Genomic DNA, 17421 nt, shown 5'->3' with positions numbered 1-17421 from the left:
TTTAACATATAAGGGTGTACAAAGTAAATAAGGACTATTTATTGATAACTTTTTTTTTTTTTTTTGCTACTCTTATAAAAATAGCTCTGAAATTAATTAGGCAGTCTTAAAAAGAATGTTGCAATGTTGTCGAAATGCCAAATAATGGAACGTTTTATGGTTTTGTACATATTATGCTTACCTCAGGTTCTTTTGGTGTGTGCTTTGACCTGATTTTTCTGTATCATGGCTAAATAACTCGGTAATGAATACCTATTTTCTTGAGTTTCATAACTGGAATTTACATTTACCTATCTATCATTTGCAAATATGTTTATTTTTTTGTCTCTTTTGGAAGGGGGGTCGGGGGGGGCTGGGGTAGATTTATTGTGGCTTGCTGGAATTGAGTGTTAATTTTTCTCTTTTTAAGTATTGCGAACAAAGTAAAAGTAGAGAACCTATATTGTGTAAAAAAAAGAATACAATACACTTAAAGTTTCTGCCTATGCATGTTTTATAAAAATCAAACAAAGGAAATAGAAACTCTGAATACTTTGGCTGTGGAGGCCTGTTTTGAAACGTATTGCGCTTTAGTGAACATATACTGGAAACGTATACCTGCATCCTTTCAATTAACACCATGATGCTCTATGCCTACAACTTCTTTTGTAATTGAAGCATTTAATTATCTAAGATGGATGAGGAATCCTATTTTTAACCTGCGCTTGTAAGTGCACACAGTCCAATTAAGCATGTTTGACAATTCTTGTGAGGTGTGTGGTTACACGTGTAACTCAAAAATGCATGATTAGCTGTTTGTGTCATATAACAGGTAAATCGGTTTAGTTCTGTTTTGTAAATGTGCCACAGAAAGTGTAATTTGATTATTATTATTATTATTATTATTATTATTATTATTACTATTATTATTTGGAACTCTGCTTTGTATATCAGTTACAGGTTTGATACTGCTCAATACTTTAAGATGAAACAAAAAATAACTTTGATCTTTTTTAAGAACTGCTTAAGTGCCCAAGTAATTCACTACACGACATGAAGCCTTGCTTTTGTAATTTAACTTCAAAACTGTTGGCAGATGAGGCATGCACTTGCAACTATGAAAAGTATTTTATATAACTGTTCAATAAAATTGTGCATGAATTGCAACTTGAAATGAGTCCGCTTCTCTGTGTGTGTGTGTGTGTGTGTGTGTGTGTGTGTGTGTGTGTGTGTGTGTGTGTGTGTGTGTGTGTGTGTGTGTGTGTGTGTGTGTGTGTGTGTGTGTGTGTGTGTGTGTGTGTGTGTGTGTGTGTGTGTGTGTGTGTGTGTGTGTTTGTTTGTATTAAGTATAGATGCGTTATTGTTTGTGTTTTCCAAAAAGATTACAGGAAACGCACTCGCCGTCACCCATAATTCTAACGTGCAAGGAAACCACCGACACAATAGAGTCACGATATTTCGTTTACACCTGTGACAACAACCGTGAGCCAGTTCCTGACGCACCTCAGAGGTTAAAGACGGGGATGAGATGCCTGAAAAGAGCTTTAAGAATCCGTACACTGCTAGGAGTTCAGTCTCTGTAAATGAGTCTTGGTGTTTTTGCTCTGCTGTTGCAGTTCCTCCCAACAATTTGGCATTGATTGGCCAGAAGTGGAGCTGGGAAAATGCTCCTTGGCAGTTCGGCAACAAAGGTGTTTCCTCTTCATCAACCTTAGTGACTTCTTTGATTAAACTGTGAAGACCAAGCCAAGATTTCACAAGCTACACACAGGAGCCAAATGTCTGCAGGGTTCCTCCTTTTATACCAAGATAGAAATATGGCATTTTCATATGTGGCTAAGATGTTTTAGATTATAATTGTTATTGGTTTAAATTTGTTTGTTTTTTATACAAGGGCACCTCTGCCTCTTAGAAATGAACATCCAATCTTTATGCACGGGAGTATACGTAAAGATCGATCAAGCTCTCATAGTTGGCCAAATAAATAAGATACTCAACATAAACTTAGCTCTACAACTGAACTAAGCAGCCTACGTTTTCTTGTCCTTGGTTTCTGAAGTGTTTCTCTTCAGCTGAAATCAAACACAATGCTCAAATGAAAGGAAGTAAACTCCGGCATCCTGTTTTTTTCGGGAGGGCCTAAAACAACAGGAGCTAGATTTTGTAGCCTCAGAGGGATAATCTGAAGACTAACTAAAACAAAGACAGTGTCGAAGGGCAATTAACATAAGCTAATGCTCGGTGGCAGAAAACCTGTTGTTGGTGTCGTATCCACGGCGTCCAGAACTGAATCCAAATGCCATGACAGTCATGAAATGAGAAGATTTTTTTTTTTTCTCTCCAAGAAAATACCTCAGAGTCACATTCTCCAACTCATAAACAGAAACTCAGTGCACCAGTCTGCATGGAGACCTATCTGAGGTCATCTCCATGTTTTCTGGACGCTCTGTCACATTAACAATGAAGAATAGTAAAAAAAAAAAAATTATTTGAGCCGCCCCCACTGTCACTCTGTTGAAATCTGCACACACGTCACGTGGTACGCTCCATAGGGTTTGTCACGTAGTGGCCCCGTGCGCTGACGTGCACTAACATGCAAGTGGCACGGTAACTGGCCAATGAAACATGATCATTACAGCGTTTCAAGCGAGCTCTAAATCAAACACAACTAAGCCACACAGCCTACGGACGGGATGCAGAGTTCCACAAAATATATTGCATACTTATTGCGACACTTTCGATATATTTCGATAACGATATCGAGTCGATATATCTTGCAGCCCTAAATCATTATTAATAAAACAAACGCTTGGTAACATTTGTTTTGTTGATGAATGCGTGGGGACAGGGTGAATCTGAAATGTGTGGCTGTCAGTGTGTGTGTGTGTGTGTGTGTGTGTGTGTGTGTGTGTGCATGTGATACAAGTGGTTCCTTCTTCTGAATCCCTTATTCCAAAGTACTTTACTTGTTGCTTATCATATAATTACCCACATACAGTTCCTGGATGCCATTTTGTTTATTTAAGGCTTGGTTGACATCCTTCCCCTGAGTGATCACAAATGAACTTGTTTTTGTACCAGTGAGTACCAAGTCTCCTCCCAACTGGTCAAGTGGTGTCAGAGCAGAAAAGAAAAAGAAGTGATGGCCATTACTCAAGACTGAGATTCCTGTTAAAAGGACATAGGTTTTGCACCCACTGGCTGCCTTGTGCTGGTCTCCACAGCTACCCACTTTTACGTCAGCAAGGGAAGCCAGTGTATTTCCTCCCCTTCTTTATCTAAAGGAAGTGCCAAAATAAGCATCAGCAGCGGAGCGCTCGAGCACCTTTTCCACTGGCCACTTAGTTGGGGTCCGAGGAAGAAGTCGGGAGGTTAACAACTGCAGAATCACCATGAAGACCATCGGGGTTCTTGTCCTCCTCCTGCTAGCATCTGTCCATGTCTTCACACAAGGTAGGGGAACCATTGGGACTGCATTTGGCTGGGATACATGGCGTTAGATTTAACACAATCAGAGCTGAGGGCCCTTAATATTGTAAATAAAACAGGAGTGATCCAAATCTACATTTGACCATTTCCATTTGTTTTTAATCTGCAGACTTTTACATCAGTGCTGCCCATGGATGCTTGTTTTTGATCTAAACAGTAGATGGTGGAGAGAATCTAAGGTCAAAGGTTCCCTTACTAATCATTCAAAGCTTTCAACTACAAGCTCTGAATTGTTAGGAAGTGCAACTTTGAGCTTAAATTTAATTCATCAAATTTTACTTAAGCAGTTTGTTGACCTGTAGCGTGAAGAGCCTTTTGGTTGCCCCCTTAATTCAGCCAGAACTGACCAGGGCACTGAGAAGACTGGAATTTCTGCCAAAGGATTTAACATCCCACAGGAAAGAACTGCATACTCTAATCCTGAACAAGCACACTGGTGTTTACTTTTTAAAGGTCTTCAGTTTTCTTTAACTAAGATTAGTTTGTTTCAGTCTTGTTTTCTTTGCATTGTCAGTGAAGGGTGGGGGAATTGAAAAAGTAGATTCTATTCTAACGTGTGAAACAAATTTGTATCTAATATCTTATAGTGTCAAAACATTTCCTATCAAGCTGATTGGCCCCACTGTGAGAAAATTACAGCACTTACTTGTGTGTGTGTTTGCAGCAATATTTGTTCTGATTGATAATGTTATAAGCTATATGCTCATGTTTTATTCTCATGTAATATTTTGTTTTGTTTTGGTATTTGCAAAGATAAAGATCACAGGGTTGTTCTAAGGACACTTTGAACACTTTGAAGTGTAATTTCCGTTAATTCAGTCTGAGATAAGCTCTGTGTGTGTGTGTGTGTGTGTGTGTGTGTGTGTGTGTGTGTGTGTGTGTGTGTGTGTGTCTGTCTGTCTGTCTGTCTGTCTGTTTGTCTATCTGTCTGTCTGTACGTGTGTATGTGCATGCCTTTAGTTGTCCTTTGTACTAACAAGTAAGAAAAAAGTAGTTTATTATTTTGCCATATTTACTCAAAGTGAAGGTAGAATATATTATATTATGAGCGAAAATTTTAATTTGTCTGTGCCGGGCAAATAAGATAGATTCATTGTTTTTTTTTTTTTTACAGCCAGATAGCCAGTGGGAACCAAGCTGCTCTCTATGTCAAGAAAATGTAGCAAAAAAATCAACAATGCCATCTTAAAATGAATTTCAAATAACTTGCAATGGAAAAAAAACAAAAAAAAACATGCAACTTGACTTGAACTTACCCTAAAGCTCAATGGTGTTTTAAGCCCCCAACGTCTCTGGCCAGGCAGTGCTGCGACTGTTGACTTCAAGGCACCTAACCCTAACCCTAACCATTGCCTAATCCTAGCAGCGCTGCCTGGAAGGAGACGTTGGGGGGCTTAAAACACTGATAAACTGCCCCAAAGGACTAAAGACATGACTTGAGGCTTTTACTCAAAGGACTTAAGTTGACTTGGACTCGTCTCTATGACTTATATGGCAGGACTTGTGACTGACTTGAGATTTGCTTCAAGACTTCACGGTCAAATTACGTGAAGGACTTGAGACTTGACTTGTGACTTGCTCCAAAATACTTAAGGCGTGGCTTGAAGACTTGTCTGGAATGATTTAAAGGACTTGTGACTTGACTCGAGACATGCTCCAAAAAACTGGAGACTTGACTTGGACTTGTCTCTATGACTTATAGGACTTGTGACTGACTAGAAATTTGCTTCAACATTTCACTATCAAATTAAATGAAGGACTTAACTTGTGGCTTGCTCTGAAATACTTGAGGCTTGACGACTTGTCGAATTATAGAACTTGTGGCTTGATTTGTGACTTGACCTGACATACTAAGGGCTGTGTTAGACTTTTCTCTAATAACAGAGGATGTCAGACTTGAAAATTGAGACTTTACTGGACACATGGTCCAAAATACTTGAGGTTTGACTTGGAATTGAAGTACTTAAGACCTGACTTGAGGTTTGCTCTGAAATATGTGAAACCTGACTTGGCCTTGTTTTGAATGGCTTAAAGGACTTGACATTTACTTGGTCCCAAATAACTTCAATGACCTTAGGATTTAAAGGTCCCATGAAATGGTGCTCTTTGGATGCTTTTATATAGGCCTTAGTGGTCCCCTAATACTGTATCTGAAGTCTCTTTTATATAGGCCTTAGTGGTCCCCTAATACTGTATCTGAAGTTTCTTTTATATAGACCTTAGTGGTCCCCTAATACTGTATCTGAAGTCTCTTATATAGACCTTAGTGGTCCCCTAATACTGTATCTGAAGTCTCTTTTATATAGGCCTTAGTGGTCCCCTAATACTGTATCTGAAAACTCTTTTATATAGGCCTTAGTGGTCCCCTAATACTGTATCTGAAGTCTCTTTCCTGAAATTCAGCCTTGGTGCAGAATTACAGCCACTAGAGCCAATCCCACAATGAGCTTTCCTTAGTATGTGCCATTTCTGTGTCTGTAGCTATTGAGGAGGAGAGAGGGGGGGGGCAAGGTGGAGGATGGGGGTGTGGCCTTGACCAACTGCCACTTTGCTCCTTTGAAAGCCATGATGTCTCTCTCTCATGGGTGGGCCAAATTCTCTGGGTGGGCACAGCAGAGAAAGGGGAGGTAACCTTGCTCCTTATGACCTCATAAGGAGAAGATTCCAGATCGGCCCATCTGAGCTTTCATTTTCTCAAAGGCAGAGCAGGATACCCAGGGCTCGGTTTACCCCTATCACCATTTCTAGCCACTGCGGGACCATACTCAGGCTGGGGGAACGCATATTAATGTTAAAAAACCTCATGAAGTGAAATTTTCATGCCATGGGACCTTTAAGGACATAGTCTTAATAACAGCTCTATTTTCTTCCTGATGACTCTGATGACTGCCAGACAGAGCAGCATGTGGTCGGTGCTTTCGGCCATTGGTCTGGGGAGAAATATGTTGAATGGGATCATAATTGGCAGCAATGAAGACAGGATGCTTGGCAGCTTAGGTCAGGGGACAACAATAGTATGTCTGGGACAGGATGCAGCTTTCACACTGCTGCAGTGTTTTAAGAAGAGGATATCCACCTCAACACGCCACGACCCCCAGCACTGTCTTGACTTCTCATCCCTATTCTGACACTTGGAGCGAGACGCTAGGCTTTAAAGCCGTGCCAAACAGGAATGATGCACATATGCAACTGTGAACCTAAAATAGAGTATCTGTCTGAGGAAATATTTTACGTAGACAAACTGATTGTGGTGTTTTCGTGATGAAAGCATTCTGAATTCCTAGACAGCACATTCAGGTTTTTTTTTATATTGCGCTCTCACCTCAGACAGTGAGCATGTCACGCGTAAAGTGTGGTTTAGTGATCGTTGGACAATATCTTCCGGTTACTGATTTACCCTGTCGCAAACAAAAAACAGTGCTCAAATAGTTGTTTTTCTGCTTTACAGTTTTATCATCAGATCAGCAAAATTCGACGACAGTACCAGCAAGTAACCATACAAGTAAGTATAGCATTAAAGTAATCCTTCTACAATTGGGGAAATATATTTATTTGCCTTCTGGCTGAGAATAAGATGAGAAGATTGATACTACTCTCCATGAGCAGTAGGCTATCGATCTTCTCATCTAACGCTCCGCCAGAAAGCAAGTTGGTTTTAAGCAGTAGACAAACAGCTCCGAGGGAACTTTGGCCTGGGTCAAATTGTAAAGTGAGATTTCTACAGATCTTATGCAATTCAAATGCCAATGCAAATGCAATTTAGATGTCAATGTCTCTCCTTTTTGTATATCAACAGTAACACCAACTACAGCAGCAAAAACAACAGCAGCAGCAGCATCAACCTCAACAACATCACCAGCAGCCACATCAACAACCCAAAAGGTCTCAGCAGCACCAACAGCAACAGCAACACCAACACCAAAAGCAACAGCAACAGCAACATCAGCAGCCCGTGTATCTCCCCCTGCTCTACCTGATGCCACCAGCAAAACTCCTGACAGTGAGTGTGTTAAGTGGACTGCAAAATAGATGGATAGATGGATAGAAAGGGTAAGTTAGGTTTATAAAAAAAAATAAGTCCTAACACGCTCAACTCACATTGAAACTTAGAAGACTTTGAAGACCAGGTGCTGGATTCTTATTTTGGATAATAGCATGTAAAGGTAATTTGGACAGCACTCCAATTATAACTTTTTTAATTTTTTTCTACACACACGCTGTGGCACAGAGATGATGTAAATGAGCGGTTTATTGAACTCTGTTTACATCAACAACCCAAAAAGAGTTGGTCTAATAGTGGCCGAGTGAAACATGTCAAGATGTGCTTTGTTGCACCATTGGGTTCATTTTGGTAAAATTAGTTCATCTAACATCCATCCGTACATCTAATTATGCCTTACATCCTGTTTGGAAGATACAGGATATATCCTATATCCTACAAAATGTTGCAGACCAGTCAAAAATTACCACTCTGAGTCAGGAAACCACTCTAAGGCCCAAACTAATTCTGAAGGTAAGAGGAGATTTAGTAGGCTACAAGTAGTACATCATCAGTAATGAGCAAGCTTTTCATTTTCTTTTTATCAGACAGATGATTACAGTTTGTAAAACGTAATAAATGACAACTGTATTTAAAGCGTATTGAAACTGGTTTGAATTTTGTCAGAACGTGAAGCCGCTTAGAAACTAAACACAGGCAAAGGTATGTACATTCAATTCAAATGGACTTCTTGTTTTCATGACCGCCCTTAAAACCATATCAATCAGAATCAGAATCAGAAAAGCTTTATTGCCAAGTACATTTTTTACACATACAAGGAATTTGTTTTGGTGTCGTAGGTGCATGTCACACATTATCTAAAATAAGTTAAACAAACAGGTTAACAGAACAGACAATATAAGTATAAATATATAAATATATGTGTGTATATATATATACACACACTGGATGTAATAAAATAAGAGTAACAATTAAGATAAAAAGAGCAGATTAAGTACAGTGGCATGTAGAGCCAGAGGTGGGTGTGGAGAGAGTCAGGGTGGTTTCCGGGCCTTGTTAATAAGGCTGGTGGCGGAGGGTCCTTGTGACGTGAGGTTTTGGTCCTGATGGACCTCAGCCTCCTGCCAGAGGGGAGTGGCTCAAAGAGTTTGTGTCTGGGGTGGGAGGGGTCAAGTGATTAAAGAAGTTTTTTTAAGAAATGAATGTATACATAAACAGCAAGTTTGACTCAAATGAAGGTACTGTCTTCATTTTAAAATTTTCTGCAGGTCCAACTACTCCTGCCTCAGGGACACTATATTATTAGTACACATTCTGTCTTATATAGGACAAGCACTTCTCTTTCTTATTCTTCTTTTATTCTTTATATTTATGCATTAACATCCATATATACAAATGAAATGCCAACATAACATGATGTATAGATATACAGTACATATATATATATACATAAATAATAATATAAATAAATATATATATATATATTATATACATATATTATAACATATTTTATAGGATAATGAAAACTGCAGACCTGTCAAAAATTACAACAACAAAACAAATGACTGAGATTTGTTATATTTACATGAGATTCTTTTCTTTTGTCTTAGCTCTAGAACATGAATCTTTGGACACACGCTCTAACCACTCTGAGTCAGGAAACCACTCTAAGACCCCAACTAATTCTGAAGGTAAGAGGAGATTTAGTAGGCTACAAGTAGTACATCATCAGTAAAGAGCAAGCTTTTAAAAAAAATATATATATGTTTAGGGCCCTATCTTGCACTCAGCGCAATTGCCTTTGTACACCGACGCATGTATCATTCCTATTTTGCACCCGACGCACAGCGGACTTTTCCCTCCACAGACGCACGTTGGTAAATTAGGGAATGTATTTGCGCTCTCAAAAAGTCGCAGCATTCTTTGTGGCTTGTTGTGTTTTACACAACATTTCCATGAATCATGGATGTGTTGATGACATAAATGAAGAAATATTAGAGGACTTAAGGAGACGGGTGGACGGAGATGGAGTGGAGCGAGGAGGAAGGGGCACAACTGGAGCAGGTGGTGCGTTCGGAGGCCCACGCTCCATGGCTGCAGCAATCCTCTCCAGACTTGAGGAGATGCGCCCGAGAGGTCGCAGCAACATCGCCACACGGTCAAGACGGGCATTTATTACTTTGCCGCATCCCGGACAGCTCCCGCTGGCGTGCGCCAGGCGAATCCGCCATCATAATAGCAATCCGCCATGGAACAAGTGCGCCTGCTCTTAAAGGGAATGTGAGAGGACGCTCTGATTGGTTATTTTCACGTTACGCCGAAACCACACCTAGCTACTTCAGACCAACCCATTTAAGATTTGTGTCGGGCGCAAGACTCATTTATCCAATAGCAACAGCAGCCGAGATCCGCCCACAAAGCTACTTGCGTTTTGCGTTTTGCGTTTCATACTTGCGTTTCAGATCGTTAAAATAGGGCCCTTAATCAGACAGATGATTACAGTATGTAAAATGTAATAAATGATGTATTTTTCAGGCGTGAAAGCAAGGCTGGATGCAATCTCCTTTTAAATGACAACTGTATTTTATTTATTTCATTAAATTCTAATGAACTTCTTGTTTTCATGACCCCCCTTAAAACCATATCAAGTGATTAAAGAAGTTGTTTTTAAGAAATAAATGTATACATAAACAACAAGTTTGACTGAGATGAAGGTATCTCCCCCTGCTCTTCCTGATGCCACCAGCAAAACTCCTGACAGTGAGTGTGCATACAAGTTAAGTGGACTGCAAAATAGATGAATAGAAAGGGTAAGTTAGGTTTATAAAAAAAATAAGTCCTAACACGCTCAACTCACATTGAAACGTAGAAGACTTTGAAGACCGGTTGCTGGATTCTTATTGTGGATAATAGCATGTAAAGGTAATTTGGAATTCATTCTTTTTATTGCCACACAGCTTCTTCAGTGTGTTTCACAGGCAATCTCTTGGTTTACACACACGCTGTGGCACAGAGATGATGTAAATGAGCAGTTCATTTAATTCTGTTTACATCAACAACCCAAAAAGAGTTGGCCTAATGGCGGCAGAGTGAAAAATGTCAAGATGGGCTTTGTTGCACCATTGGGTTCATTTTTGTAAAATTTGTTCATCTAACATCCATCCGTACATCTAATTATGCCTTACATCCTGTTTGGAAGATACAGGATATATCCTATATACTAAAGTTTTCATTATAGTGACAACTTTACAAAATGTTGCAGACCAGTCAGAAATTACAACAACAAAACAAATGACTGAGATTTGTTATATTTACATGAGATTCTTTTCTTTTGTCTTAGCTCTAGAACATGAATCTTTGGACACACGCTCTAACCACTCTGAGTCAGGAAACCACTCTAAGACCCCAACTAATTCTGAAGGTAAGAGGAGATTTAGTAGGCTACAAGTAGTACATCATCAGTAATGAGCAAGCTTTTCATTTTCTTTTTATCAGACAGATGATTACAGTTTGTAAAACGTAATAAATGATGTATTTTTCGGGCATGAGAGCAAGGCTGGATGCAATCTCTTTTCAAATGACAACTGTATTTAAAGTGTATTGAAACTGGTTTGAATTTTGTCAGAACGTGAAGCCGCTGAGAAACTAAACACAGGCAAAGGTATGTACATTCAATTCAAATGGACTTCTTGTTTTCATGACCGCCCTTAAAACCATATCAAGTGATTAAAGAAGTTGTTTTTAAGAAATGAATGTATACATAAACAGCAAGTTTGACTCAAATGAAGGTACTGTCTTCATTTTATAATTTTCTGCAGGTCCAACTACTCCTGCCTCAGGTACACTATATTATTAGTACACATTTTGTCTTATATAGGACAAGCACTTCTCTTTCTTATTCTTCTTTTATTCTTTATATTTATGCATTTTCATCCATATATACAAATGAAATGCCAACATAACATGATGTATAGATATACATATATATGTGTATATATACATATATTATAACATATATAGTTTTTAGTTGATACACTGTTTTTGAGGGGGATACTTTTACTCATACTGTTTCACATTTCCATGAATATCTATTTTCTATTCTATTTCTATTTTAAAGTGCATCATAACTTAGAGCTGGTACCCTTAAAGTATTTTGATGAATACATTTATCTTCTCTGTCTCATTTTATCTGTGTGGATAGTAGTTGGATTGTGAAACAATTAAACCCGCAGATTTACAATCTTTGTAGACTCCTTCTGATGTGTTGATGTCATTTGACTTGTTTTATTTAAGTAATTCATTCATTCATTTCAACATCATAGAACCGCATCAAACCACTGCACCCGCAGTGACGCAAACTCATCCGAATGAAAATGATAAAGGTGTTGGTAAGTTCTGCTGTACTACCATTCTGTACTGTATATGGTTATAATGAAGCCATGAATGAATGAAATTTCATTTATTCCATTTCATTTAATGTTTATTTGACAGGGACAAATGCATAGAACATTGCTTTATGAATAATACAAAGTAGATGCCATGCATACAGGTTTATAGCCATGACTAATTTGCAACCCCTGTCCCTGGTTAGGCTTTTAAAATTAATTAGGCTTTTAAAATTAATCATAATCAATTAATCATAATCATAAGCCATTTGAAATCATACTGTTTAGAATCAAGAGGAAGGAAACTAATCCAAAAACACATTGTTTTGAAAGGTCGTCATGCTGGCATTGATGAGAAATTCTCCCCCAAAGCAGGTAATGTACTGTACTGAACTGTACTGAACTTGTCAGTCATACCCCACAAACCATTCGACTAACACGTATTGGTGATTTAAAGCAGCACTATGTCACTTTTAGCTGCAGCTGTAGTTCCGATGAGACAACATGTAGGGGGACCGAAGTGGGAAAAGTTACATAGTGTTGCTTTAAAGACAGATGAGGCTAACAACGCACACTGTTAACAATATGAATATGAAACCTTTCGACGTGGCGGGTTTTGACACTACAATGTGGAGGGCTAAAAGTCACTGGACTTGATTGGGAAATGGTCCTTTAAAATTTACTTTGGGGTGCTGTGACTGCTACAGTGCCCTGCTACGCCATGAACTACTACAACTACTATTTCTAGTCATAGTTCCATTATCTTTATTGTGACTATTATTGCCACTGTTCATCGTACCCCCAACCGGCACCGCCAGACAACTGCCCATCAAGAGCCTGGGTCTGTCCGAGGTTTCTCCCTAAAAGGGCGTTTTTCCTCACCACTCAAGGTTTCTGCCTATCAGGACATTTTTCCTCACCACTGTCGCACTAAATGCTTGCTCTTGAGGGAATTATTGGAATTGTTGGGTCTATGTGAATTAGAGAGTGTGGTCTAGGCTTACTTTTTCTGTAAAGTGTCTTGAGATAACTCTTGTTATGATGTGATACTACAAATAAAATGTAATGGAAATGAATTGAATTGAATACATCACTGGTCTGCCAAATGAATCTTTCAGAGAAAAGTCTGAAGTTGATGATGAATTTGACCCTCAGACAAAAGGCTGTGGTGGATTGTGTTGCCTGCCCTCCTGGTTGGAGCTGCTGCAGCCATTGTGCTCAAATTCAAATGCAAGAAGATCCATGATCACACAGGTACGTACGTAAAGGCTGCACAATGTACTCACATTTATCATGCAGGTCATGTAAATATCCTGTCAACTCTGATTAATGTTGATATTGTTTGATTTTGAAATGAGAAGATTTCTGACATTGAATGAGATCAGCAGAACAAATAAGTTGTCTTCTCTTCAACAGAAACCATTGATACTGGAACTGAGAAGTAAGTCTGAACTTTGTAGCTATGGACTGTATTTGAAAAGGCGTGTGAACAACTAAAGCATCCATCCCTTTGTCTCTCTAACTCTCCACAGCGCATCTTTCCAGAGCAGACCCGAAAGCACTAAAGATGGTGTCATGCTCCTCGGAGTGAAGTCATCAGACGGAGACAGGGCCTGCCAGATTGATTTTTGCGAGAATGTTGAACATTAAATACTTCATTTCCTGCATTCAGGTGAATTTGTATGCACCTATTTCTACCTTTTTCTGAATCAATTTATGATGGAAATATCTTTATGTAAAGGGAAACATAGATTACAATCCAAATATAAAAACATAATGGAATATATTGCAGTAAGGCTCTCAGGCATTCTGTATTGCTTTCATCTATTTATTCTCCTGTAGATCGGCTTTTCTAATTATATCTGAGTCAGCACACGTGGCCTAGCACCATTTAGTCCTCCCTCCTCTTTTGCATCTTTTGTTGAGGAAGTAACCTCCTTAAATGTGCATATGACAATTATTCACCTCAATGATACATTCATTTGTTTTAATGAATCAATAAACCCCTGGACTGTAATATTTCAGATGTGTTTGAGCAAGATTTCTGCTCATGTTCAAAACTTTGTGCACATTCAAAATATAACTGTGTTCTCTGAGATTTGGAGGAATCATGATATTTTGAGAAAAATAAAGTGATAATAGGCTATTAAAAGAATAAAGTCACAATATTTCAGAAAATAATCTACCTGCACCGTAGCCTGCTGTGCATTAGGTGATTGCTCTGCTGATACGGTAGATCTCAGACCTTCTGACAGACACAGAGCCCTACAGAACTAAATCATTAGTTTGAAGTTGTCCCCCAATTAGGAAATGATCGACAATAAACATCAATTCAATCTAATGATCAGGTTGACAAGTAAACGTGTGGCTGAGGGGGCGTCCTAGGATGATCATGTTTAATAACAATGTTTTATTTCGCTTGTTATTCTAATTCTATTATTAATGGGAAGTAGACCTAAGTGTGACACGGCGCCCCCAGCACGTTTGACACCCAATTGGGCAATCGCCTAGTTCGCCTATAGCAATCGCCAGCCCTGGGCGCAGAAGAAAATGGTGAGCTACCCTTCCGTCTATTTCCTGCGAGAGCCGCTTCCAACTTCATTCTGTTTGTTCGCTATTCCATCACTTGGTAAATCTGTTTCTCCAGACACAGACTTGCAATGATTCCAGGGAAGTTACAGGCTTTTAATATCTCATTGTACTCTACTGGCTTTTGGGGCTTTGCTGGGCAACAGAAGGTGTTTCCTGTGATTTTGCGTCCCCCCCCTCCCTCCCTCCAACAAGCAGCAGGGCTTGAAAGATAGGGACTTCCCAACATAAACACAGATTATTTTGGACAGGAGCTATTGTGTGGTCAGTAAATGTCAGTGTGGGCCAGACGTCTGTCTGTCCGGTTTTTTGGTGGGGTGAATGCATGTGCGCATGTGTCATATATGGTTTGTACACAGACTGAGTACCCCTTCACCCCACCCATGAAAAAAATAAATAATCTGGGCACTAAATGTCCTACCTTCCTTCCCTCATACAATCAGGCCTAGATGACTTGGCTGCGAGTGTCAGAGGGAAATGGAGTCATGCTTTAGGAATTTTGCTGAGGAAGAGCGTGTTTATGTTGTTACAACTACTGGAGATTTCTTTGGATTGTAGCTTTACAAATTCTTATCTGAGTGCAAAACGTGTTACTCATACGTATCACACTGCGCAGATAATCCCACACTCAAAGCTCATTAACTTTTTTTTTTCTGTCTTAATGAACTTAAGAAATCAATATCAGCAAGTATCACCATAAAAATCTAATGTATAATGACTTAACAAAAGTTTGGCTTCAGGGAAATGTACAAATGGTTTTCTTTTTGGTCAGAGACAGAGTGGGAAAATGTAGGTACCTCTTCCTGTATGTATGTATTTATGCATGTATGTGTATGTATGTATGTATGTATGTATGGTGACATTCTGTCCTGTTCAGGTTGGATGAAGGTCTATTTTCTTTGATCACACAGATGTGGTTTCATCACTTGCCTCTGTTGTTACCTGTGTTTCAGCTGCTGCGAGATAAAAAAAAATAAATAAAAAAAGAAGAAGAAGGGCAGCAACATCAAGATCAGCCAGCGGATGAGTCACACCTGTCGCCCACACACGGACGGTCTGGAGGAACTGTTGTTTAGATGTTTGTGAATTCTGTGTAACATTTTGTGAGGCAGAAAAGTATGATGATGTATGCTAAAAGCTGTTTTGTTTGCAACTGTGATCATAAATCTCAGAGTAAGTGAACTTATTTTCAACCCAAATATTGAAAATAACAGGCTTAATACATTACAGGCTTAATACAGTACATCTCTTTGAATTGATATTGTGTCTGTGGAATATATTTAATGAACCTAGTCTATGCACCCTTTTTTTCAGTATACTGTTGACAAATAGACAAACCTAAGTACAGCTGCATAGCTCATCTCCATGTTGGGCCATTCTCTGTACAGTGCACTGACCTCAGATATTTATCACTGTTCATTTCATAGTTTTATAATTATCCTTTGGTTGTGTTGTTACTAGGGGTGTAAATCACAAGTTATGACGATACGATTTTAAATCGATTCTTTGGACAACGATATGATATTTGCTGATGTCACAAAGTCTGCCACGATAACATTATGATTTGATTCAATTCAGGGGCCTGCGATCGATATGAGCTGATATATCATATGTCCATTTAACACATTCAGTTACATTTATATTAACTCAAAAAACGCAACTAAAATACGATTTGACAATTGTAATACTGAGCTTGTCCAGACATTTAAATGAAAAACAAACTATTCTTTTTAATAAAAAATAATAAATATAAAGTTGGAATTTTAAAATAAAATCAATATTTTCACTTTGTATTGATATTGGATCGTTGCTCATTGAATCGATATATGGATCCAGATCGATGTATTATTACACCCCTAGTTGTTACTCACCTGCCTGGAACTATTTTGTAGATTGTGATGGTTTTCTTTTTGTGGGGCTTAATGGGGAGGTGGGGAGGGGGGGGGGTATAAGAACAGGTTCTTTTGTACTCATTTTTACTTTTCATGTATCTCAGTTAAGTATTTCTTAAAAGATTGTTAAATATTCTTCTACACTGGAAACTTTTTCAAACCAACAATCTTTCCTTGCATGACAGTACTGTACATTCACATGCATATCAAGGAGGATTTCTTTTCTCTTTTTTTATAGTAAATATACCATCCAAGCACAATAAATAAGTAAAGGAGATGTATTTAAAGACACTGGAACTGCTTTATGGCTGATGTGTTGCTCTCAATCTCAATTTCCTCAATAAATCACTAGAAAACAGTTTGGTTGTTGCAGCTTCACTTCATTAATATTATATATATTATTTTGAGTTTTGAAAGCTTCACTCTACAAGACATTGTAGTAAAATCACCCGTTAACAGCTTCAAAATCGTCATTTTCAGCCTCTATATTTGTCATTAGAAGCTTTTCTTATGGGACGTCACTGAATTCAGTATTTTTGCCAGATTTAAACTGCGAAAGTTTTGCCATGTTGTTCTTCTTATTGCTTGTAAAGGTGGTATAATGTACTGTACTGTATATGCAACCTGGATCAGCACCAAGAGTGTCAGTTCAGTGATTCACCACTAGAGGGAGCAGAAGGGCAACACAAAGCAAAGAAAGGAACCATGGTCCCCACTTTGTATGCTAGTTTGTTGCAGAGAGGTTACATGAGGTTTATATGACAGAGGAGTGAGATGTGGGCAACCGGTGTCAAAATCACACTCTGCTTGATCTCCATAACAGCGTTCATACAGTGCAGGACAGATACGCTCATAACCAAGATCTGTTGATGTTTCATTCAACTAATTAAATGTCATTAATTCAAACGACTTTTGCCATTTTGTAGTCATGAGTCATGACCTCCATTTTGAATTGATTCACACATGCAGGTCCGGCTCTATCTGTGGCCTTTGTAAGCTGAGACTGGGCAACAGCTTTGACTGTGGGCACATTTCCCTCAAAGAGACAGTGAGCAGATTGGCAGAAGGCCCATCACACACAACTCCA

The 17421-nt window shown here is 38.8% G+C and overlaps 1 protein-coding gene and 1 long non-coding RNA gene across 4 annotated transcripts; both read left to right on the top strand.

Moving 5' to 3' along the window:
• Positions 1 to 3085: 3085 nt before the first annotated feature.
• On the top strand, positions 3086 to 16693 carry LOC120573457 (endochitinase A-like). 3 transcript variants are annotated; one of them, XM_039823195.1, is made up of 13 exons: positions 3089 to 3432; positions 6917 to 6970; positions 7265 to 7468; positions 9079 to 9159; positions 10809 to 10889; positions 11094 to 11129; positions 11287 to 11307; positions 11791 to 11856; positions 12187 to 12228; positions 13009 to 13107; positions 13270 to 13294; positions 13386 to 13525; positions 15396 to 16693. In XM_039823195.1, the coding sequence occupies exons 1-12, from the start codon at positions 3372 to 3374 to the stop codon at positions 13501 to 13503; spliced, it is 888 nt and encodes a 295-aa protein (XP_039679129.1). In that variant the 5' UTR covers positions 3089 to 3371; the 3' UTR covers positions 13504 to 13525; positions 15396 to 16693. The 3 variants fall into 3 exon arrangements, with proteins under 3 accessions (XP_039679130.1, XP_039679129.1, XP_039679131.1); XM_039823196.1 differs by lacking the exon at positions 10809 to 10889 and having other exon boundaries at positions 3086 to 3432; XM_039823197.1 differs by lacking the exons at positions 11791 to 11856; positions 12187 to 12228.
• LOC120573458 lies at positions 7962 to 8757 on the top strand. The gene is made up of 3 exons (XR_005641728.1): positions 7962 to 7981; positions 8135 to 8170; positions 8737 to 8757. It is a non-coding gene; the product is annotated as an uncharacterized LOC120573458 (long non-coding RNA).
• Positions 16694 to 17421: the final 728 nt, after the last annotated feature.

The sequence above is a fragment of the Perca fluviatilis genome, chromosome 14, assembly GCF_010015445.1.
Source record: "Perca fluviatilis chromosome 14, GENO_Pfluv_1.0, whole genome shotgun sequence".
In the NCBI taxonomy this organism is placed as follows: Eukaryota; Metazoa; Chordata; class Actinopteri; order Perciformes; family Percidae; genus Perca; species Perca fluviatilis.
Note: the sequence above shows the minus strand (reverse complement) of the source record. Positions and strands in the feature narration are given on the sequence as shown.

What these genes read in the sequence shown, in the direction of transcription:
- LOC120573457 (XM_039823195.1), top strand. Translation starts at nt 3,372, where the DNA reads ATGAAGACCATCGGGGTTCTTGTCCTCCTCCTGCTAGCATCTGTCCAT. An exon ending in GACCCCAACTAATTCTGAAG is followed by an intron (nt 10,890 to 11,093) that starts GTAAGAGGAGAT and finishes GAATTTTGTCAG; the next exon opens with AACGTGAAGCCGCTGAGAAA. An exon ending in ATTGATACTGGAACTGAGAA is followed by an intron (nt 13,295 to 13,385) that starts GTAAGTCTGAAC and finishes AACTCTCCACAG; the next exon opens with CGCATCTTTCCAGAGCAGAC.